The 25,517-nt window shown below is 37.2% G+C and overlaps 1 protein-coding gene across 2 annotated transcripts in view; it reads right to left on the bottom strand.

The window, feature by feature from the left end:
- Positions 1-9,326: 9,326 nt before the first annotated feature.
- IFT74 (intraflagellar transport 74) overlaps positions 9,327-25,517 on the bottom strand; it is a 37,487-nt gene continuing 21,296 nt past the window's right edge. For both annotated transcript variants that reach the window (XM_063320729.1, XM_063320730.1), the window contains exons 14-20: positions 22,958-23,011; positions 20,207-20,304; positions 19,100-19,226; positions 15,218-15,381; positions 14,418-14,543; positions 11,907-11,967; positions 9,327-10,195 (exon numbers count right to left, since the gene is read on the bottom strand). In XM_063320729.1, the coding sequence (XP_063176799.1) occupies positions 10,080-10,195; positions 11,907-11,967; positions 14,418-14,543; positions 15,218-15,381; positions 19,100-19,226; positions 20,207-20,304; positions 22,958-23,011 (746 nt within the window). In that variant the 3' untranslated portion in view covers positions 9,327-10,079. The remainder of the gene's footprint in view (positions 10,196-11,906; positions 11,968-14,417; positions 14,544-15,217; positions 15,382-19,099; positions 19,227-20,206; positions 20,305-22,957; positions 23,012-25,517) is intronic.

Here is a 25,517-nt window from a genome sequence, read left to right as displayed (position 1 = left end):
AGGGGGGCCTCAAAACTCAGAAGCTAAAACAAAACATGAGGAAAAAATACAAAGAATACCACAAAAAAATAATGAAATAAATGGAAAAGCAGCACTTGAGATATATAAACAGAATTGCAAATAAAGGGCAATCCTATTTACCACTTGACTAAATATAACCTATGACAATGTAGCATTTAAAAGTCCTGTGGTTCTGCCAAGATGCCAACACCCAGAATGACTTTTACAGAAGTATGGAAAAGCTAATGTTCAGCATCATTTTGGAAATGGGGTATGGGTTGATCCTACTTTGATTTAATTTCCTTAGGGAGACCTTTTAGCCTTTGGGTGGTGTAGATTTCACAGAAGTCCTTTACACTCAAGATCAATTGCCAATCTACAGGAGACTTCGATGCATTAACCCAGAGCTGCTCCTTACCTGCCGCTGCTGCCCCCCCCCCCCCCAACCCCCCAAATACAACTGAAAGTGAAACCCAGTAGGAAATTAAACTGAAAATACCCTATGGGTGCAAAAACACTTCAAAACACTACAAACATTCCAAACACTACAAAAATTCCACTTTCAGGCTTAAAGGAGGCAGAATATAAGACATTTACCGGGTCTGGTTCCAGACCAAAATACACACGTGTATTTTGTCCATCTTTGATTTTTGAGAACCTTTCTTTCTACTCTTAGACATGAAGAGGCAGTGATTACCCAAATGGCACGATAACCTTAGTAACCTGCTGGTATAGGCCCCTCCAACGTCAGAATACTTAGTGTATTACCAGATACTAAGTATTATCATAATTCCTATCTAGTGGATATCTCTGTTCCCATTGCTCATTTAATGTGCTTTTTACATGGCCTATCCTAACTTTTTTTTTCGGGTGTCTTTTGATTTGCTGAGGGGTGGGAGGTTAAACAACTTCAGTCAAAGCTGTGGTTCTACAGATTGTTGTTGTGAGCTTAGAGGGGTTTTTACACTTTTCACTTAAATCTCCCTCCCTGGCACATAAACAGGTCACTGAGGAGAAATACATCATGCCTCCACTTGTAATGCACCTAAATGCAAAGCAATGCATACGGCCTGCTGCTGATACTGATTTTGCAGTATCCATAATTAGCCAGGTCAGGTACTCACTATGTTTTGAAGGATCAACTGATCATTTCATCTGCCATGACAAGGGGGCTATCTCCAGGATGAGGTCGGACAGCCTAAATATGCCATACTCCACAAGTACAAGAAGGCTGCAAAGACTCGCTGAAGTCAGAAGAGAGGAAATACCTACTTACCCAAGTCAGGATTTGGTTGGGATACCAGCCTCAGCAGGCTCATGTATTTGTTTTGCGTTTCATCATGTAATTTAATTTTTGAAGTAATAAAGAATAGCATCTATGATTCGGCAAACATTTAAATACTTGTTTATGTGTAATAAGTGCTTATGTGTAGATCTGTTTCTATTTGGAAGGCGTTTAAGTGCCACAGTTTCATTATTGCTCCCACTAATGTCAAAATTAAGCACACAATAAGCTTTTGCTTGACCATGGAATTAAAAGGATTTCATTATTCTAGATTACTCTTATTCATATTTAAGTGTCTGCCAGCCTTACCGTCCATATTTTCACCCTTATATTTCATGTTATCAGAATACGAATCTCCCTAAAAGTAGGTCATATTGATTTTCTGTTCTGTGAACTAAAAACTGCATGATCTGGTCATCCCTCAAATTACTGAGGAACTCAGAGGCGCAGTAGAATTTTCTGTCCCCTCCACCAGGCAGCGACGATATCATAGCAGGATCCAATGCACAAGCCCATCTCTTGCTATCCAGTCCTCAACTTGTGTTGATGGGTCTAAATCTCAGCCTGCATTCACTATGAAAACACAGGAGAACTGGAAATAGCCATCTGGCAAAACCAGGTTGCCTGTGAAAGAAACTGGGCCACAAGCGAGGATGGCAAGAAGAGTAAAATATGATACTGAGTTACTCTAGCTTTTGTTGCATGTGGGACTAATAGATACTGTTGACCACTGGGCTGGCCAACGAGCATGCCTGTGGCACATCCTCAGGTGGGTAGGTAGCTGTATTTGGGCCCTGTAGAATGCACCCTTTGTCTTTTCTAAAGGTACTTGGAAAGACTCAGAAAGGCTGTCCAACCCCATGCGACTGGGGGAGGGAGTCCCCTGGGGAGGGACTCTTTATCAGGGAGTGGAGTGATAGGACAATAGGACGAGGAGCAATGGTTTTAAACTGAAAGAGGGTAGATTTAGATTAGGTATTAGAAAGAAATGCTTTCCTGTGAGGGTGGTGAGACACTGGAACAGGTTGCCCAGAGAAGTCATGGATGCCCCATCCCTGGAGGTGTTCAAGGCCAGGCTGGATGGGGCTTTGAGCAACCTGGCCTAGTGGGAGGTGTCCCTGCCCATGGCAGGGGGGGTGGAACTAGATGATCTTCAAGGTCCCTTCCAACCTGAACCATTCTATGATTCTATGACTTCTGAAGTGTTCCCTTCGGGATCATCAGTCTTGTGGTTGGTTAACTGCTGATTAAAACATATCAGCATTCACATCTAACCTAACACCCATCACAATGGTGTGCATGAGTTTTTAGATTAGTTACAGAAGGAAAACAAATTGTCTTTCAAGCTGTAAATATAACCCTAGCATTAAACATGGCTTTTCATAACTCCGTTTGCTGAGGGCTAATTTTATGATATGTCAAGTGTCCTGAACTCCTGACACCAGGCTTTCCTCTTTAGATAAGCAGCATGCTTGTCTCAAGGACAATCCATTCATACACGCTGTAGTGCATGGAAATATGTGAGGAGGAAAAATAAACAACGCCACTCTGCACTTCTTTAATCAGGTAGATGTGTTAGCAGAAAGCACATATCCTCTTGCAGTGTCTGGCTGTATTATGCTTTTTGGAAACAAGCCATTACTTTGGCCTTGACATGATGTTAATATGTGTTAGTAGGAGGCAGCAGAGGAACTTTAGGAATTGTAAGTCACCGCAATCAGCTAATGTGAAGCAGAGGCTCATAAATGATGGAGTTTAGGCTTCTTTTCTTAAACAGTTCCTGCTCTCCCCTACAGAACAGTCTATGCCACTGAGGCAAACCACAGCCCCTAAGCCATTTATTTTGGATCACCTGTAAGTGAGAGGTAGCAGCCAGGTGGCCAGTCATAGGACATGTGCTGTTGCTGGTCTAAGCGTTCAGGATGCAATGCAATTGGCAGTGTAGGAACCGGAGGGAGATAAAGGTTTTGGCGATACATACTTAAAGATAAGTCATGCCAACATGGAAGGAACAGTGTGGAGGAGTGGTGATATTGTAATACGCAGTTGTGAGAAACTTTAAGGTGGGGTAGAAAAGGTAGCAGAGTCTGGTTTGTGTTGTAGCTCACTCTCATGACTTAGCCCATGCTGAGGAGGTGCAGTTACCTCTTGCTTTTTCTACTCTCTCTCCTGCATATGCATACTCAAAAGGAAACTTCAGGTTGCAAGCATAGCTACGATCAGGTTTTTCACTCAGCGTTTTAGTATTCTTCTCAAAAATGAGCTTCTCTTGGATTGTCAGGAGACCGTAGTCTGGAAAACGGCTGAGTATTGAGCAGTCTACAGAACAGCCTCAGTCAAATGCAGCTGTTGCTTTCCTGTCTTCCTTGCAAGTGAAATGAAAGGCAATTTACTACCATGGGATTAAACACAGGATTTTGTAGGAATCTCGGGTTTCCCTCAAGGGGAAAGTTGAGCTGACGAAACAACACAGGAGTGCTTTAGGGCTTCTGTATCAGTAAAGTCATTGTGAAGGACATCTGGCTGTTTGACTAAGGTCTATACTCCGGAAACTTTATCTTTGTAAGTCACTTGCATTTTGCTGAAATAGGTTTTATGTAGACTCTAGAATGGCCTGTTGTCAGCAGCAGGACAAAAAAATAATTTTTGTTTCCCAGTTCTTTGCTGACAAAAGGGACCAAAAGTATTTTAAAAAATGCTTGGAGAAAGAAAGTGTGAAAAGTGAAGTTAAGAGTCAGCAATCGTGATGGCCACTGATGATGTCAAATACGTATATGAAGTCACATGAGTGAGAAGTAAGTGAGGTAGTTACATCCCACTTAGTTTGTATGAAAAGGACAAAACTGCATCCTTGTTGTCATTGCTTTTTGAGCCAATTGTTTTTCTACTTTAGAGCATGTCTGCTTTTTTTTTTAGAAGACCTGCTAAAATGGGTGATTTTGAACATGTGCTAAATTAGCCTCAAACCAAGTTTTTGCTTCTCCGCCAAGATTGGACCAGATTCTGGGAGCACAAATGTAAGTGATGTTAATACTTCTACTGCCCAAAAGCCAAAAGAAGTCCAGAGACGAATGAGATTCTCCAGCCTGAAAGAGGTGTCATCCAACGGGAAGTAAGCAGAGCTCATACAGAAGCTACAGAGCTCACAATTTTTCTCCTCTCTCTCTTACTGCTTTTCTGCTTAATTTTTCTACAATACATTTTGAAAGATGAATGAGTCTGTGTATTTCTGTTTAATGGTAACAACTGTGTATCCAAGTGTCTTTAAGATATTGACACTGACCACCCCAAATTATGCACAGCAATAAAATATGACTGCCTAAAGTAGCCCAGCATTAACGAGGCAAATTTCATTACCTGTGCAATTTGGAGAGTTAAAGACTAATTGCATGAGCCACTTAATGCATGTGAAGTTTGCAGATCCGACTATTGCTTCCCAGGGCCAGGAAATGGGTCAGGCTAATTAGATCTCAGGGTTAGTGTTTTCATCCACTAAGGTTGCAAAAATTCATTCTGAAAGTCCTGTTTGCAGGACCCACTGTCTTCCACTGAATTAATCTCACGCTGTTAATGTGATTTGAATTATAAGTTTTATTTGATGACTGCATCATTTAACTTTATTTAACTTTAACCAGCATTAAAAAAGTGCAACTTAGGGACAAATTTGCTGTCAACCTGGTTTTGCTTCCAAATTTATGTCACACTGGGTATTGGCCAAAATTTTGTTACAGGGGAGCCACTTGCGCACTGTTGGTGAGCTGCAGTGTGACAGTTCCTTCTCTTGAACATTCCGGCTTTAACTTCAGTCTTCTCTCTCTGTGAGAGAAAGATTTCTAAATGGCAACATATTGAACAATATAATTTTAGCATTTCTTGAAATATGGAAATGTGAAAGGTTAAAAAAGTTAAAATGTAGGTTTGTGTATAGGTAAAGGATTTCAGTAACTTTCAACTCAGTAATCCTAGAAAATTATTAAATACCAGAAACCTGAACACAAGTTCAAGCCATAAACACCCTCTTTTCATTTGATTTGGAAGAAAAAGAAGGAACAGGAAGGATACTGAAAATTTGAAGGCTTTATTCGGAATTTTGTCTCTCATGCGTAACTGATAATTTCTGCTATAATCATTATTTTCTTTTTCTTTCTAATTCTCAGAGGTGCTGAGTCCCCCTCTCTCCACTTGGAATATTGTTTATGAGCAGGCTCGTGTTGTGCGTTGGAGACAGAGGTCTTGCACCTTTGCTCATCCTTTGTGGTGCAGCAGAAATCTTGGGCCTGATCCAAAGGTACCAGCACTCCGTGAGTCAAGCTCAGTCACTTTAAATGAATGTAGCTTTCAAGGAATTAGCTTTACAAGAGGAAACAAGAGCGGATCATTTTACACTTCTGGCACTTTTTTTTTTTTTTTTATATGTCGGAGGCTTCCTCCATTTCACACATTTGGCAAATTGTGCAGTTACTCCTCCTTCCTGAAAGCAGAACCTGCAAGTGTAGACCACAAGTCATGGGCAAGGAACATTTTTTCCTCTGCTCCAAACTTCTGCCAATCCCAATGAATGGCTGATCAAAGCTGGGGTTTGGATTCAGATCATCTCTGCAGTTATGAAATGCTTAAAGGCTTCCTTTTTTATGAAGGAAGAACAAGATGGAAATTCTTGTTTGGGAGTAATTCAGTTCCCCTTCCCAGGGATGAAACCGCATTTCACAGCTGTGCTCTGGCTGGAGTTGTCACCCACAACATATGTAGGGTTCAGTGGTCAGCTGGTATTCATCATTCTGCATGTGTTCAAGTGAACTTTGGTTTTACGATCTTTCAGAATCCAAGGGTGGTTTTTTTTCATTCAGGACAATTGCCACATCCACTTCACCCAGATGCCTTGTCACTACAAGGCACGTTTCCAAGGTGTTCACTCAAAGCAGATACTTTGCAGAACAGTTATAAAGTAAGTATTTTAATATCTTTCTCCTCACAGTAAGATATTCTTATGGCCAATGCCTCACCATAAGGTCCGCCTTATGCCTTGTATTCTTCTTTTACACTTGCAGCAAAAAAATAGCCGTGTGCTGAAAGACTTTACAAATGCTTCACTTTGGAAACGCATCCCTCTGATTGTGAAACAGCACTAAGAAGCATTAACATTAACTAATGTTGTCAGCCAGAAAAAAACTAAAAAAGAATCTCAGTGTTCTGCCTGCCTGGAATTCCTCACAGGAGTGCTGCATGTCATCTTCTAAGCTCACCAGTGCAAGGAAAAAAAACAACTGGTTTGGAAAGAAAAATAAGTTTTTTTTCATCACAGTGAAAAGCAGTGAAGGCAAGATGAAGCAGGGAGACCAATAAGAAGATGAGCTCCTATGCTTATCCTCATGCACAAAACATAGCACAGAAATAACAGTCCCTTTGGTTGAAGATTTGGAAACCGAAATGCTTATTTCCATGCCATGTGCCAGTGAAGTGGGATTTGGAGTGACAGACACCGTAAAACCTGGTCTCCTAATGCCTCAGTGGGATCTTCCCAGAGGTGGACCAGGTTAGGGAACTTCTAAAGACTGGACATATGTAAATCCATGGGGCTTGTTGGGATGTACCCAACATGTGCAGAGGGAGGTGGCTGATGGCATTGCGAGGCCATTCTCAATTATCTTTTTTTCATGGTGACAGGGAGAGGCTTCCGAAGACTGAAAGAAAGCAAATGTCACTCCTATCTTTAGGAATAGCAAGAAGAGCGAGCCAGGGAACTACAAGCTGGTCAGGCTTACCTTGATCCTTGAGAAACTGATGCAGCAACTTATGCTGGAAACCATTTCCAGACACGTGAAAGATGAGAAGATGGTCATGAGTAGACAGCAGAGGTTTATGAAGGGATAATTAAGCTTAACCAGCCTGATAGCCTTCCACAATGAGGCAACTAACTCAGTGAGCCAGGAGAAAAGTGTGGATGTTGTTTACCTCAACATTAGCAAGGTGTTTGACACGGTTTCCCATAAAATGCTCATAAACTGACAACATATGGTTCAGGTAAGCAGACAGCGAGGTGGACTGAGAACTGACTTGGGGTTCACCATGTGCTCAGCAGCCTAAAGTCCAGCTGGAGGCCAGTCAGTAGTGGTGTACCCCTGGGTGGATACTCATGCCAGGACTGTTTAACCTTTTCACTCATGACCTGGATGATGGGTCAGATCACACCCTCAACAATTCTGCAAATGGTACAAAGCTGGGAGGAGTGGCTGACGTACCAGATTGGTGTCCCGCTGTTCAGAGGCACCTCAACAGGCTGGAGAAACAGGTAGACAGGAATCTCACGAAGTTCCACAATGGTACATGCACATTGCTGCCCCTGGGGAGGAACAACCCAGGCACCTATACACACTGGGGGCTGAGTAGCTGGAAAGCAACTTTGCTGAGAAGGACCTTGGGGTCCTTTATTGGTGGACACCAAGCTGACCAGGAGCCAACAATGCATGGCAAAAAAGGCCAACAGTATGCTGGGGTGTGTTAGGAAGAGCATTGCCAGCAGGCTGTGGGAGGTGATCCTTACCTCTACTCAGCCCTGGTGAGACATATGAGCAGAAAAGGTTTTAAACTTCTCCACCCCATAGAAGCTGCCACTTAATTAATGTCCTGTCAGTATGTAGTCAGCATAAAATGTATAAAAGATTGCCTAGGTAGAAGGACCTGTGTCACTGAATTTGTGTCTTGATATACACACAGGAGCTTTGGTGAAAAAAGTGCTCTGTGTCTGGTACTTAAACTTGTATTAAAAAAAAAAAAAGACTTTAGGAGCTAGATATGGATACAATTTGCTCAGCTCACTACTGGGAATGAGTTATTGATCTCCTAGAGGGAGATTAAGCACCTGCTGCATAGTTGGCCATTCAGAATCCACACAGTTCTTTTCAGTCACGTGTACTATGACCATCATCCAGGACCATATGGATGAACTGCAAAGGAATGAAGGACGAGATTCTGAGACAGAAACAGGTAATCTGGAGATCCTTCAGTAGAACGAGAACAGCATGCTGGAGAAAGGGCTTTTGTGACAGGCATCTCCTAGGGAACACAACAAGAACCTGTGAACTTCACCATGCTGTTTTAGAGAATCACTACCAAGGAATAAAACCGTCCCCTGCCCTGAGTGAAAGCGAATTTAAAGCAGTCTGTTTATTCAGTCTGCAGCTTTTTTCCATTGTTCATTAAAATATGTTATTGTAGCACAAGTGGAATTCAGGAGGCGATCTCTCCAGCTGATGGTTTGATTGGTGAGAGTATTAGACTTCAACTTTATCTCAACAAATAATGGGCTCTCTCTGGAATAGCTGAAACTTTGAGAGGAAGGAAGAGACATTAGTGGGAATTTCCCATAGATAACAGTCCTAGGTTTATAGAAATCCTGTTCCATTATCTCTAAATGTTATACAGACACAAATATACAGAGCAACAGCGTTTACTGTGCTGAATTTGGAAACACAGTGCTCTCTGCAAGAACCTTCAATATTCCTGTTTTACCTACCTCTTTATATGGTATGTAAATGACATACCATAGATTTGGATAAATTTAGAGACAAAAATACAGAACTTCTGTTTTAATGGGCTCAGTGCATTTTCTAACTCTTTCTGTACTCCACTTCTGTAAAGTGGACCATATAGTCTAATCCTCTTTTGGAAAAGTTCTCTAAGAGAGAGCAGAATGCCTATAAATCCAGACCTCACTGTTTTTTATTATTTTTTGTAAAAATAGTCAACTGTGCTTTTTTCTCTTTGATCAGGACTAGCTTATAACATACCAGGTGGAGGAGATTATCAACAGGTATTTTATAATTACATTACATGTAGAATGTGAGGGAAATATATACATGGAAATTTTGTTTTATGTAAATTTTTCTGAAATTTCTGTATCCTAAAGCACATTGTTATTTATGCATCAATCCTAGTTTTGTTCTATGTTTAATTTCTTCCTATATATTTTTGTCAAAGAAGTGGTTGCTTGTGACACTGCAGCTTGAAACCTGAGGAAATAAAACACTGCAAAAACCATAAATAATTTTCCCTGTTATTTCCTTTATTGGTGAATACTACAAAAGTAAAATGTGCCACACAAGGTCAGTATTAGCTATGTTTCACTACTTTTTATCACAGTTCTCTCGTTACATTAAAAAAATGTAAAATAAGGAATTTAACTGAGAAATGAAAATTTGCTGACAGATCCAAAGTACACTTGCTTTTATTATAAAATTTTACACTATGACGCAGTTCTGACTTACAAGATGCTTGCAATCCTTAGATGTTTTCATTACTTTTAAAAAATTGCTATTTAAATAGGGATGGTATGCTGATGTTACCATTTATCTTATTACATACTTCATTCAAGATAATGTGTAGGAGAGCCTGTCAGGCAGTCCTTATTCAGGGAAAACTCCTATTCTGTTTGGCAGGGATAGGACTACAAGACAATTAGAGATTCATTGTGTAAAGCAGACTGAAGCTTCACATTTGAGACGCGATCCAGCAATGTTTCTCAGTAAAATATTCTGATGATTTTACACTCATTGTGCAGCATTTCCTTTTTATTTCTACAAGTTTCTAATATTCAGAACTTTATTCCTAAAATTTTTAAATGTTGCAAAAGGAGGGATACTATTAAAACCCGTGACTTCTAAAAACCTGGAAAAATACTTTTAAGAACATCTGTTGCTGTAGAGGTGAGCAAATGAGCTCAGTAATCCAGCTTTCCACGCTGCCTGTGCACATCTCTCATTGTCGGTCCACTGGGGCAGGAAGGAAGTGCCTCAGCTCAGTTCTTGATGTTCTGTAAAGCTTCTATGAGAGCTTTGTTGTATTCTGTGACCAGCTTTCTCACGTTCTTCATTATTGGTTGGTAGTCACTCTCCTGACTTTTAGTTGCTATAACTGATTAAAAGAATTAAGGAAACAAACTGCCAGTATAAATATTAGCATAATTTGAGACCATAAGGGAACCACAATACAGTAAGTTTCCTTCTGTCAAAACCGTCAAAGGATTGCAAATAATGGAAAAAAATCAAATTGGATCTAAAAGATTTACGCTAGCTGTCATCTCATGCCAAGCAGGGTAAAAAGAAGAGACTACACGCCTAAGTCAGTTTTGTTTTCATCTTTATAGGCAATAGGTTCCTCGTGGAAGACTCTGCTTGTTGTTACACTGCAAACAAACCCATTTCAAGGCAGTTAGCTACTGCAGCCATACAATTTGGCACTTTAGAACTCTGTCTACAGAAGTTCTAGTCCAAGAAGGTAGGACCTTTCTTTCCACTAGCTCAAGAAGGCATAAAACTCTGTAAAAGGGTCTGCACTTGGACAGGAAATGCATTATAGCAAGTTAGGAGGTCCTTTTAATATCCCAATCAACAACGCTTAAGTTTGTTTTATTTTTCTGTTAGAAAAGATAGGATCCATGATTCTTGCCTTAATAAAATATTCCTGTAGAGCCTTCGTCATAGAGGACATGGCTCCAGTTACATTATGTTGTCCAAGACCTTTTTCAGACTTTTCCTAAGAATTAGAGCAGATATGAGAAATAGGATATTTGGTATATGAAAAAGATAACAATACATGCAGATCCTATATTATTTTTTTCCCCTGATGGCTAGGCTATTACAGACTTGCCTGAAATACATTCTTGTGCCATTATCTGAGACATGTCCATTGTCCAACACACAACACTGGATGATAACTTTAAGGTTACTTTTACCAATTACATTTGTAATATAATCATGTGACAGTGATTCTATGCATCTATTTCAGTTATTTTGTTTCCTAAGTAATTTTAAAGAAGTGAATTTATTGAAGTGAATTTGAATCAGGAAAAAATAGAATAAAAAATAAAACTGCAAGTATGCCCCACTCAGATCTCTACAATAACTACGGAGAATTGTACAAGATAAGAAGAACATCAATTCTAATTAAAAAAACTTCAGTGTTCTTTCCTAATTTCAAAAACTACTTTATGAAAATCACTTGCAGCAAATAAGATTTTGCTGATGTTTTGGAAGGTCTTATATGATTAGTGGAATTCAACTCTGCTGTTCACCCACCCCAGCCATTTTGCATGTTGTTGTCATACCTTATTTATCTATCCCATGTATCTGATTTTTTTCCTCTCTAATATGCAATTCCTCTTTTATTTGATAAGAAATACATTAAATGCATACAATTTGTTGTTTACTTTTTCATCATTGATATTTATTGTGTTTTATAACTAAAATACCATGAAAAGTCACTATGTTGTAGAGATTTTCAAACAATGCTATACTTGCTGGCTAGTTTCAGATAATCCTAGACATGTGTGAAGATGATCTTCATATGAAATCTAATGGCAAAACCGACCCAACAGGAAAGACTCCAGACTGCAAGACAATTTTTAGGCATTAGGACCCCTTAAAATTGTTTCAGACAACACATGCAAGTTTCGCTCCATATAATATCTATTGGCTAATCAGACATTTGCAAAGCATCACCTTTCCCCTCCTCCCGTGTCTCCTGCTCCTCATTCCGTCCTGTCTTATTCTGCTGGAGGAAACAGACTTCTTCCTCAATTAATACAGTGTGTGAATTTTACTGTATTTCTTAAAGAAAAGGATACATTCCTTCATCATAAAGTTATTTTGCTCATGGTGCTGCCACTTCCTCTCCAAATTTGTAAGCTGAAAACACAAAAAGAGCCAAAATGAAAACAACAATTATTACAGACGTACGTCACACAAAGAATCTCCGAAAACTGTTGTATCGATACGTTGTGCTCTATCACCTTGTAAGATCAAAGTTATCTCACAAAAAAAACCTGCAAATATGACAAACCACGGCAAAATGATTTTTAAAACTACTAGTGATTAACCTGAATATAATTTAACATTTTATATATCTACCTATAAAAGAGCACTGTATGCAACTGCAGTGGTAGATGGAAAAAATCAGATGAGAATTCAAGACTTGTCACATAGGGAAATGTGTAAGTAAGTCAGAAGTAAAAAGGTGAACACTGCAGGGAGATACCCATTCTCATTATACTTCATATCATTTAAACGATCTCTTCTTAAAATCAGTAAGATCTAAAATCACCAAAGATACAATATTTCCTGACACTGTCTTGGACTTTGAGCTATACAGAAGAAACTTCCTTACTTCCATAGTTAAGTTTCCTGTCTGATGCCAGAAGCTGTGATAAGAACAGAGCTGCAGCGAGAAGATTGTAGGAGTGTGGGTTAAGTGCTGGCACTTCTTCAATACTTTCAGCATCAACAGGAAACTAATGTGGACATTATATCGATGGCTGCTTCCTTACAATACAATTTTATAATATTTGTTTTTCTGATGCTACTGTTCAAGGTTCTGCATTTCAAGATAGGCAGATGTTATTTTTAAATGCAAAAACTGAAAATCGTTCTGAGACTAAACTTTCTGTGGAAACTAAGGTAATAAATTGGGAAAATACTGCAACATTTTACTTAAAAGCTTATACTTAAGCCAGAAGATATGAAAATACTGGCTATATTACTCAAAGTAAATCTTATGGTGAAGAGTAAGTTGTCAGTGTACTGCTTCACAGCAAAAATGTCATTTTTTCCCAAGATATGATATTTCTCATCAATTATAACTTTTACTGCCCCCTTTGTAGATGTTGCTACATGCAATACAGCTGGTAAAGGAGCCTAGGTTTAAAACAGTCCGATATATACCAAAGGAAATATTAGTTGTATTTTTATAGTAACTCCTTGAACACTACAACTTGTACAGTTTACCGCTGGCAAAATTGCACAAACCCTCAAGATACGTAAACGCTATTTGTACTTCACAATGCTTGATGCATGTCAACTAATCAGCCACTTTATGATATACCTTTATTCACCCTAAAGACATTTACACTCATGACATTAAAAGCAAAGAAACAAATTCTTTTTGCACAGATTGAAATAGAACTGACCAGCTTAATGAACTGAAGAAATGCTGTACAACTACTACTTTATATAAAATTTTAGCATCATTACGCAAGTATCTTAACACCGGCTGGGTGACCATTTCTGATTTACATTATCTCTAGGAATAAGAATGTGATCTTGGCATAAAGATTATACAATATCTGAAGTCTTGTGCACTTTGGCGTGCAGCTGTGGGGATTTATATCATCACCCTAGAGTGAGACCACGATGATCTTACGCTATGAGTGTATCCATGTACCTCCTCAATTAGAGCTATGCCTTCTCATCTGCACCATAAAGTTCACTCCAGAAGAAAGTTACCTTAAATATGTACAAACACCACCTTCAGCTTTTAACTGAATAAGGAAAAAGTTACAGTTTTAAGCGGCAAAGATCTCAACAACCTGAAACAACAAAAATCACTGAAATGCAGAAAAAATAACAAATTTCCATTTTTCAGCTTATTTGGAGGTTTTCCATTTTCCTTCTGTGCATTCAAACCTATATGCCAGTAAAGTTCTGTTGCCAAAATGACAGCAATTTATGGGTGTTTACAATGGAAGAATCAAAGCTGTTCAAGAGTTTATAAACATCTTCTTTCCTGATTCACTTTTGAAATATAAATGTTAATATACTTGTATACCAAAGTTCCTTGGGTTTAAAGAAGTCTGAACAAATCCTAAAACTTCAGTGGTTTGCAAGGAGAAGAAGGATTGGAAAAAGGGAAATGGAATAATATAGACTGCAAGAAAAAACTTACTACTGTAACTTTAAAAGCAAAAGGGATCTTATCTAATTAGCAGTGACTTTTTTTTCCTGTAGTTTCTTTCTAAGTTGGTCCTCGAAACTCCTCAAGCAAAGAAATGGCAAAAGTGGGAGAGATCTGAGCAAGATAAATACAAACATTTAAACAAAGGATTCACACAAAGGATTAATTTTTAAGCTCAGAAAGATCTCTGTCTAGTAACTTTGAAATCCAAACCTTACAAGAAGTTTACTGGCATGATATTAACTTCTGTTGGAAAACAGAAAACACGGCTATGCATTTAGAACACACAATTTTGAAAACTCACTGAGAAGGAATAAACTGATTCCGTCGACACAATGCTTCATGTGTACAAGAAAATTAAAACTGCAATAGAAACAACTGAAGAGGTAATACGTCGCTTGAGCTATACCTGAGAATGTGTCTCATTGTCTTGCAGCTCTCTCTTTAGTGTCTCATACTCTGTATTCAATTGTTCCATTACTTTCTTAAAAGCATGGCTTCGTTTTGTTAATTTTCCTTTGTCATCCTGGAGTCTCTAGTTGGAAAAAAAACAACAGAAACTGATTAATGGATGAGTTCATTTGCTGTGGGCTATAGACTAATTATTTTAATACAGCTTTCAGGATGCTACTTTTTCTTCCTTTCAGAACAAGATCACATGCATAAAGAACTCATAAGGCTTTTCTCCATCAATGCATTCTCTATCTTAAAGAATTTAATGGTTATGACCAAGTTGTAGGCTTAGACCATACTATATCAGCACACGTGGGAACACTGATGTTAAGAATTTGTAGGAAATTTATCACATGTTAAATTGATAGTGCTCTAGATGGAGTTTGTCTTAGAGCAAATACATGCAGGATGGATTTTTCTTTTTTGTTTGGGTTCTGTGGTTAGATGGCTGAATTCAAACTTACAGGTAGTCATAAGTTACAGCAGAAAACTTCAGATGAATCACTAAAATAAATGGGAGATTTTGGGGAAGGAAGTTATTGAAAGGTATCCAGCTGATCGCCTGCTACATGTACCCAGTTAATAAATCACATATATAAGCAGAGAAGCACCACGTGTGCAAGCCTTTGTACTGGTGTGCGAGCCCAGTTTTCAGCTATCAGTCAGGATTCCCAGTCACAAGCCTGGATTCCCCTCCACTAGGTGATCAAAACCACACAAATTCTGTATAATCCAAGGGTTCATTGCTTTCATTACCTTTTTCTTCTCTTCTCCTGATGCTTTCAGAGCTGGCAAATTATTATAGACCTCCAGCTCTGTTTTTGTTTGTTCGATTTTGTCTTTAAGAGAAGCCAGTTCATCAACCATCTTGCCCTCCAAGAGTTCCATCTTCTGTAGGTCCATCTGTAGTTTTTGACTCTCTAGATCAACAGATACACAATCTCTAATTAACAGTGCAGAATACTTAAGCAACACAAACAGCTCCTGCATATCTTTCTGATTTTGATATTTATGGGAATGTTAATGTGAATGAACGAAAAAAAATTGATCTTCACAATCATCCCGTAAATCAGACTCCTTTAGTACAATTACTGTATTATAGTCTGTAAGTGAAGAGTAATGAAAATGTGGTGATTTCCTATATCACAATGGGGTATTTCTGTTGTTAAAGTTGTTTATAGTATCAGTCAATTTCAAGTCTTAAAGCAGTGGTGATACCGTACAAAAAGTTGACTGCAAAACTGCAGACAATTTAAAAAATATATTTTTATAAGTTTTTTAGCATCATGTTATTATTTATGTTGCTTGTATATGATAAGTCTTAGTTTTATGACAGTAAATAGCCAAATTTGCTTTAAATATTCACTCTGTACAGGAAAATACTTCTGTATCTCCACAGAACTGTCAAACCTTACAAAATGAGCATGTGCTACAATATACAGCATTTACTTCTGACAATCCATTAAAAAGAAACAACAGAGATACAGGTAATTAAAGGAATTAGAAGTATGAATGGATTCTTATATGAAGATAGATGTAAAGACTGAAACTGTTCAGACATGAGATGCTTAAGAGAGGACACAATAAAGATACACAAAAAATATACTTGATCCAGTTTTGGGGACAAATTATTCACCCTGTGGAAGGACTAGATGTGGCTAGACTTTGTTTGGGTGGTTTTCTGACCTGCAGCCTTGTCATTTTATTTTCTTCATGTTCCTGAACATTGAAACACATGGCTACATAATCTCATGTTTGAGAGCTGCGTCTAACTCAGAAGAATGACACACATAATGCAGGTTTTTTCCTACATTCTAAAATCTCTCCCAAAGCGTGCTATTGGGCAGGATGAGGCAGCACAAAGAAACCTCTCTCAGCTTTGACTATATTTTGCTCACACACTCAGATTTGTTCTGATCACCTGGAAAAAGGGTAGGAAGTTCCCCCCCACAAATAACCAAAGCAGTAGAGATCTTTATGGCAGAAGGGAGTGGATGGGCATATGAGAGAGAGGAAGAGTTCACCTTTCCAAAAAATGTGGGTATGGTTTCCTTAGTGGAATTATTTGGGAAAATCTCATCTGATCAAAACCCTGTCATGGCAAGATTTTGGTACTATTCTCTCCCCTTGTGTATTTGTGTCATATACTCATTTTTTAGAGTGAAATATTGGCTTTAATCAACATTTCTGACTTATTACGGAGTGCTTTGGGGATTTCTTTAGGAACCTCAAAATAAAAAAAGCCAAGATTTTTGTGTACAGTATGCAATTATCCTGAGAAACACACTTCTATAAGGTAAGACTGAAAAGGTGTTGTATGTGCAAAGAGCATTTATATAAATACAAAAAAAAATTCATACTGGTAGAAAGAAGGGTTTAAAAATAAAAGGTTTGAAACTGCGTTGCATGTCTGTGATTCGATCTTTATGCTGCCTTCCACCCTAAAGGGCTTGACAAAACACCTTCCCCGTGTCTAGAGTATTTCATAATTGCACATAGTTTCACTTTGAAGTTCCTGGTATTGGTCAATGCCAGACCCTAAAACAGGACTGAACAGACCACAGCTCTACTCCTCTTCTCTCTATGGCACTGTGGTTTATAGACAGGCAAATGCTTAAGGACCTCAATAAATCAGGGCCTTAACATTAAAAACAGTAAAAAATAGAATTATAAAATCAAAATAATTCAAATTGGAGGGGAAAAGCAGAAAACAACTTTAGATTTTCTTAAGGATTTATTTAGGCCTAATCACAGCATTTTCACATTTTATAGAGTTGTTCTAATATTTATATTTTGTTATTTTAAAATAATACATAGTTGATTAATTAGGATTTATTTTACATACAAAGAGTAATAAAAACATAAACGCCAAAAAGCCAGAAAGGATTCTTAGACTGTTCTATCTGTATACTGATAAAAACTACGGTGAGACAGCAATGGGCTATTCCTATCCATTCACACTTTCTGGTGAAAATGGAAGAAACTGGAAGGGGTGAATTTTATCTTTATCCAGCAATAGCCTCAATGAAAAAAACCTCAAAACTAAAAAAACTCAAAACTTCTCTAGGGGAAGAGACAGGAAAAGGATGCAGTCCAGTTCCTTCTGATACGCCATGAAGTTGCAGCGTCTAGCAGGCACTGTGTACGCAGTAGCAAACTCTCAGACCAAACTACAGTGACCCAGGGAAATGTTTTTGGGAAACTATGCCATCAGCACTTCTGTTTACTCTTCATGGTTTCCTTTTTTTTTTTTTTTTTTTTTTTTCCCCCTAAGGGTTCTGCTGGTGGACTTTTTATATCTTTGTTATGTCAAGAAAATATGTAAATCCAGACTTTAATCACAACAAAAGAATCCTGAAGATGACTGTGCTATAATTCAAGGGTTAGGAAGAAATTTCACTGAAACTGAACATTCACTGTATTTTTTAAAGAATTTTAAGTTGTTTATTACAATATCTGTGACTCCCTGCTTTCAGAAGTTTACTTATGAATCATTTAAATGATCTGCTGAAAATTATGTACTGTCACTTCCTTTTCTCCCCTTGCGAAGAAAGAAATATGTCTTTCAATAATGTCTCTATAGTGCTATGTGCTTCCAGAACATCCTCTGTAATATAATAAGAATTAATGCTTACACAAAAGAACAAAAGTCATATATGAACTTTTAATGCATGGCCCAGCTTTTTAAACCACACTACAACTGCAAAATGAGTATTTGCAGACAAGCAAACGCTAAATGTCCAAACACACAACACAAGAATCAATTTCTGTAACGCTCTGTGCATAACAACTTCTTTATTGCACATAACTACTTTGAAGTTACAATACAGGCTCCTATTTTGAAAATTACTACCAAGTACAGCACGTAAAAGCCCTCTGAGAAAATGATTTATGGTTCTTAATTCCTGCCCCTTCCTTTCAGGCAAACAAACAAGGAAAGGCTTGCTGAACCAATAATGATATTGGCAAAGGCTTAGAATTATGAGAACAATTCTACTCTAAACAGTGCAAATAAAGAACTAAATAGCTACTTGTTACAGAAATGAAAGAAAAATACTGTCTGCTTTTTGAAATTACAGGTTAGATCATGCAGATTCTTACACTTAAGTATTTGAGTAATTCCAAAGTGATGTCAAAATGAATATTCACTTTGCAGAATCAAAGCCTGAGAATTTGAGAGCTATTTACTGTTGTTGCCAGTTATTCTCCCATGGTACATACCCCTTTAGAAAGGCACAAATGATAAGTAAGTGATACTAAGAACTACATCTACAAATAACACATGGTTAGATAACTGTGTCTCTACTTCAATATACTAAAAATTACATTAAGATTATGAAAAATGTTTATTGCAAGGTGAATATTAGTAAGTCAAACATCTAGCTCAAAGAACTCTGTACCCCTGTATTAAAATACATCTGTTTAACGTACATCTGTGCCAGGAAACTCATAATTTTCTGATAACAGTAAGTGAAATACTCCTGAGGAATATAAATAACTTGTTACCCACAAGAGTTTCAATTTGTAAATTTGACACTTTATTCGTATTTCAGTATTTGAAGATCACTGATCTTGTTATTAGTGTAACAATTTTAATTTTTTTAAGGAATGAATCTGAAAATTCATTGGTGATCTCACCTGTAAGCAGATTCTTAGCAGTACTCTGTGATTTCTGCATTTCATTTGATTTGAAAGTGAGGTCTTCCTGCATTATCTTCAGCTCTTGATTGGTAACAGATGAAATTTGTTTCATACGATTCACATTCTGTGTGTTACCAATAACAATAATGAGAACATGCTGTATCTTTGAAACAACAAATGGTAACTGGACAAGTAAAAATCTCTCCTGTCCTAGTACATTGTCTATTATTTGGCTTTTCTACTGCAAAGACCGAAAATACTGGAAATAGTCTGAACTGACTTAAATGTGAGTGATTTTCATTCTGCCATCTTTTGATAAAAGATGGCCAGGCCAGAGACAAGATGAAACAAAAATGCAGCAAGTATAAACTGTGTTGCCGTATTGATCTCTTTTAAATTAAGTGTCATTGCGTAAAATATACCTTATGGTATACCATACTGAAAGAGTTAGAAGACAATTAAAGTGGTGATATAATCAAAGTATTACACAGCTGAAAGATTTCTATGAGAAAAAATTCCATAGGAACCAAAAATGTTAAAAGAAAAAATGTTTTGAAAATGCAAAAAAATGGCACACTGCAAATGGGAACAATTTCTAAAGTGTTTACATTAAATACTACACAGCAGGGTACTCTAGACATAATTTTAGTAGATCAGAGAGACAACTGGAATGTTGTCTTTTACTTAATAGTATTGACAGAATACCCATGAACCGAGATTTGCAGACTTCAGGTGAACAAAATATTGCAGTAGTTCTACTAGCAGTATTCTGAAATGTTTATCATGAATGGAATAATGGCCATTATAGTAACGATGACGAGTTAGAGCAATTATGTAAACATTTGTTTTATTCTGGTCACCGGTGTTATCTAGTATTCAAAACTCTTTCCCCAGAAATAAAGAGAAATTAAACAAAGCTTTCTTTTTTTTTTTTTTTTAAACTACAGCTGTACATAGTTTAATACTTTTAAGAGATTATCATACAGATATTGACTGGATAATATACAAAACCCGCCACCCTTACCATCCTTCTTTATCCATTCATTCTCCTGTTCTGTGCTTCTAAATTCCTAGCTTGCCACAGGAGGAGGGAAATGCACTTACCCTGCTTGAGTGCTCCAGGAGTGCAACAATGTTGGCTTCTATTTGGGCCTTTCGTTCCAATTCCTGATTCTTCACCTCTTCAAAAGTCTCAAGAAAATCTAGACAACAAGAAGCATGATAAAGAACACTGTTACTTGCATGAGTACAGCACAAGCCCTCATTGTTTCCAGCCATAACCTTGTATTAAATTGATAAGCTGCACAATTTCAAACAGGTTACTTTAAGATTAATGGTTTATTTAAAGAGACATGTGATAAGAATCCTTGAAACTTGTCAACTTATGAATGGGAATGAAAAAGAGGACAACTTTTCCAGAGACACATATTCGACTGGTAAGTGACATGAGGTCACCACCTTCTCAGATACTGTTTAGGTAAGGGGTGCCACCCAATGGGAAAGGAGTTTCACCACCATCATTTCTGACACCTTTCTGAATGCCTGTCTAGGCAGCTGTTGGTCTTCATTTTTCTGAAAGCTATAAAAATAAGCTACTAAATAAAGGAAATGTCTCACTTCACGACCTCTAATAGCCTGAACTAAATGCCAAACACTGCTGAGGACCTGTGACCATCTCCTTCTTTCAGTATGATGTCCCTTTGCTGCATCTCTTATTTATGTTCATTCTAATAAGTGTCCAACTGAAGGAAATGGTCTGAAGTTGCAGCAGGGGAGGTTTAGATTAGATATTAGGAAGAATTACTTTACTGAAGGAGTGGTCAGGCACTGGAACACCCTGCCCAGGGAGGTGGTTGAGTCACCATCCCTAGAGGTGTTTAAGAAATGTCTAGATGTGGCACTTCAGGGCATGCTCTAGTGGCAGAGATTGTAGGTTGTTTGGTTGGACTCGATGATCTCAAAGGTCTTTTCCAACCATGAAGATTCTGTGATTCTATGAATCTGACAAGACAGTTGTAGTGGTGGTATGCACTCTGTATTTGTGTCCTAGGCATACTACATTGTATTCCTGGTGACAGACATATTGAAAAAAAGGTGCTGGACCCACCACATGTAAGTCAGAGGCCCAACAAGATGCCACCCAGGGCTATAAGTTATGATCATCCCTTTCCTGCTGGGTGTCCTCACAAAACATGGACTATGTACACAGGAGCACTGAGGAGATGTAAGAGTTTGCAAGTTTTCTAGCTGGATGAAAAAGGGGAGAGCTGCTTGTTTGAGCAAGAAGGATTACATAACAGTAAATTCAAGATGAATTATTTGGGAACAGAGAAAGAAGACAGAAGGAGCTACTGATGAGGAATAGGAACTGCGGATCCCAGAGCATCCAGGATTATTTAAAAATACCTAATTTTAAAATTCTTTATTAATAAAACATTTATGGATAAGGAAACTATTGTTTTGATATGTTATGATATCTGACATTATCTGCAATGCCGTCCATGAAAGAGTTAACAGAGACACTTCACAGAGTCAGCTTCTAAAACTTTTAGAGGGGAAAATGTGCATTATTTGAGCCAGGGGACAATACCAAGATACTACAAAGACTACCTCTCAGGCGGAGATTTCAGGATGAAAGACACTTGGAATTCTTAGAGGTCAATAAAAGTCATTGTACAACACATTTGCAAAACATTTGAGGTATTCTTCCAATTTTTGGTTAAAAAATTAAGTGGGTGATTTTTACAAAGAGAATCACTCAGATAACCTAATACACACAAAACTTTCAATCACATTTAACTGTTTATAGTGTCCTAGTAGTGAGCAAAGGCTTCATCAACACCTGTGTCTTGTGGGGGTCTGAGCCACTTCTTTTCCACATAACAGATGATGCCATGCCTTTGATGTGTCTTAGCAAGAGGTCTTAAATAAGTTCATTGCAGTACCTTGATAAAAACTATTTATTTGCTTCCAAGGAAGCTGTAGGCAATGAGGATATTGAATCTCCCAAAGCATATATATAGGGAAGGCAGAGGAACGAAATAAAAGCACCTTCATGAAGGAAAACCATTCAAAAATATGAAACAAGAGCAAACTAAAGCACTTTACATCCACAAATATATGATTTTATAAAACCGAGCCTGAAGCAGCGTAGGGCAGTAGCAGAACCAAACACCAAAAAGTCACAACGATCAGGAGGCCCTGCTTCCATAGTCTCTATTCATACTGAAAATCAAGATCAAGCAAGCTTTTGCCCTTTTGGTTCTCAGGAAATCAGGTAATTTGAAAATACAAAAACTCTCTTAAGTATGCTCTTATCCATCTTTCTTTATTGTCAGCTGAGACCTTTTTTCAGTATCATGCTAGCCATAAGTTACATTGAATATTTTTAGAGAATACTGTTAGAATAAGGTATTACATACTTTGGCCTTCATGGCATATTTATTGATTATTTTCCCGTTTTGCTCAGTAACAGACCAACTTTTTTTGTAAGCTGCCTACTACAGTATACTAGCAATAGGATATATTTTAAAAACAGCTCTGTACATATCTGAACAGTTGGTTTTACATATCTTTTATTTAAATTAATTTTAAAATTAATTCATAAAATAGAGGTGTGTTCCTAAGACCCAAAGACCTTTAATGTTGGATGAAAAGCCTTGAAAGATGCTCCAAATATTTGTACCTGTAAGTGCTATGATATCAATTATCTTGTTCTGAAGCAGATCACAGAAACTTTATGCAAAGATCAGGACATCAGTTCTTTTCAGCTCTGAATTAACTCAGTGTTAACAATACCAGAAAACCTGTACTTTAGTTGAATTAGACCTAATTAAAGTATATTAGACAACTTACTATCCATGCTTTCTTCCCTCTTCTTCAGCTCCTTGTATTTCCAGTTTTCCTCTCCTGCAATAGAGGTTACATTGATTGAACTTTATGCTGCCTCAGTCCTGGATTCCTTTAGGTAGGCAAAATGTCAGTTTTAAAAATAAAAATTCTGCATGCCTAGAAACTACACGACTCATCCCATGTCATTTAATGTAGTCACTTCAACTATGTCATACACAGTTCTATATTAAAAGGAATATAATTAGCGCAATAAATCAGCCTCAATGCAATTTTTAGAACCTTTTTTTAGGTTAGAATTCTCGATAAATAAGAGTGGGATAAATACTTAGTTTGAAAAAAGAAAGTTCATAGGATTTTATGAAGTCAGATGAATTCAGATGAATGAATAATAGAGAACAAATGTTTTTGTGTATTTGGGCGTCATGGTTAGTTAAAACGTTCTGCAGCTCTGTTTACCGTATAGGCCATTTTAATTGCACTTTCACCTATTAGAATGGACTTTCATAAGGATACACAGCTTGTAAGCAACAGTGTGACAATCTCAGGGAAATAAACAGGAAAACTGCACAAGTAATGGCATAGGAAAATAAAATGCGGAAAATAAAATAAAAGAAAGCTGTCTAAATTGAGTTTAAAATAACATTTCCATTCTCATTCTTTATAGCTGTTTTAGGAGTACTGAATAACACACAACACATAATTCACTCCATTTTAAAATCCAACCACTGACTATAAATAGCTCTTAATTAAAATGTACTAGTAAAGTGGGAGAACCTGATATATTTGTCACAGGTTTCAAGGAGATGAGACAATTCAGCTCCTAAGAATAATTTTAAGTTTCAAACATGTAAATTTTTAATATTTGTGTTGTGGTCACTGGTTAATTTTCAGCATAATCTTATAACTTTAAAGAATACAAAGAAAAAAAAAATGAAGTAGATACAAATATAACTGAGCAAGCAAATTTCTCCAGGTCTTTTTTACTTGTAACCTCTCAGGCTTTCCTTTTTATCTAGTATATATAAACAATAAAAACACCCGTGGGCCCCTAAGGGACTGTGATTCTACTCCAGCTTCCTTGCAGCTGTGGCTTTGTTCCTTGCTGGATTCTCTCTTTCATTTTGCAAGGCCAGTCTCCAACACTTAATAACTCAGTATGTTCTACTCTTAAAATGCCTAGTTACAGTGATCCACGAAACAGAGAGCCACATGATCTGCCAACCGTTTAAAGAAAAAAAAATTGAAATAAAGAACGCAACCTTTGAAATGTCTTTACAGAGCAGTTTTCTTCAAAATATGGCATTATTGTATCAATATCCTAGCTTCTCATGCAATTTATAAAGTGTTAAGTCTATTCCATTACTAGTTAATGTTGATTTTGACTAATCAGTTAAAGGTAACTGTTAATATATGGAACATAAAATAAGTGGGTGGACATTTTACTTGTTTAGACTTTCTTAAGTGAAAACTAAAAACAGTTATTTCTATTTACAGTCTTTTTATTTTGTTTCTCCCACTCAAAAATGTTCCTAGTGCTGAAATACTTATCCTGAAACATTAAAAAAATCCTTAATTTCTTCTTCACTGGCTATTTTACCTTAAATTTAACTAAAAAACTTCAGGACCTGAAGTTTTGGGAATGCTTTGTAATGAACAGTTTAAATACTGAGCCAGAAGTAAGTTGACCAGGGAGGGAGAGAGAAAAGGAATCTAAAGGACACACCAAGATGCTGATTTAGAGCAGAAATATGAATGGTCCTCTGTGATTCTCTCTCCGTTCACTACAGAAGAGGGCATTGGGAATTTAGATTGCTGTGTCTTAAAGCTACTCCTTATGAATATCTTCTTTATTCCCTCCATGTTATACCAACAGGTATAATTCCCTCTGTATTATACCACAAAGTAACTTTATTCTGAATATCCTGACTGTTCCTCACAGGTTGAGAGAGAGCATGTGCTTCCTCCTACATATGGTTTAAACCCTCTTGTTCAATAGAAGTCTTTTTTCTAAAACAGTGAAAGACATACAGTTCAGCAATGAATGATTGTGTGTGTAAACCTAACTATAAAATGCAATAAGCAACTCGCTTCTTACCTTCTGCATTTCTCCAAAGATACAAAAAAAGAGTTGCAAGCCAAACAAAAAAGGAAAAATTAAAGCAGAATAGTGAAGTTGGCAATGATATTATCTGGAAACAAGAAAGCTAATAAAACAGTCTTAACAAATTATTTGCGCAAAAATAATGAAATATCTGGAGAAATATGAAATATTTTGTTATGCAAAAGATGAGAAACAGATGTATGAAACATCTGTTTAGGGTCAATTTTAGAAATATTTGTTCACCTTGAAGAAATTTACAGCCAAATTTTACACTGATTGCCCAAGAAAAGTAAAAAGGACACAAACACATTAATTCATCAGTCCTATAGAATTTAAATAACTTGTTAGAAAGCTTTCCCAAATGTATGCACATAGTTATGTAACTCCTATCTAAACAATAGTCCTTACAATTAGAAGAAGGATTTTCGTAGGATGAATCGCCATTTTAAGGAGAATGTTCCA

This window comes from Chroicocephalus ridibundus, chromosome Z, assembly GCF_963924245.1.
Source record: "Chroicocephalus ridibundus chromosome Z, bChrRid1.1, whole genome shotgun sequence".
Taxonomy (NCBI): domain Eukaryota; kingdom Metazoa; phylum Chordata; class Aves; order Charadriiformes; family Laridae; genus Chroicocephalus; species Chroicocephalus ridibundus.
This window is presented reverse-complemented; position numbering and strand designations above follow the sequence as displayed.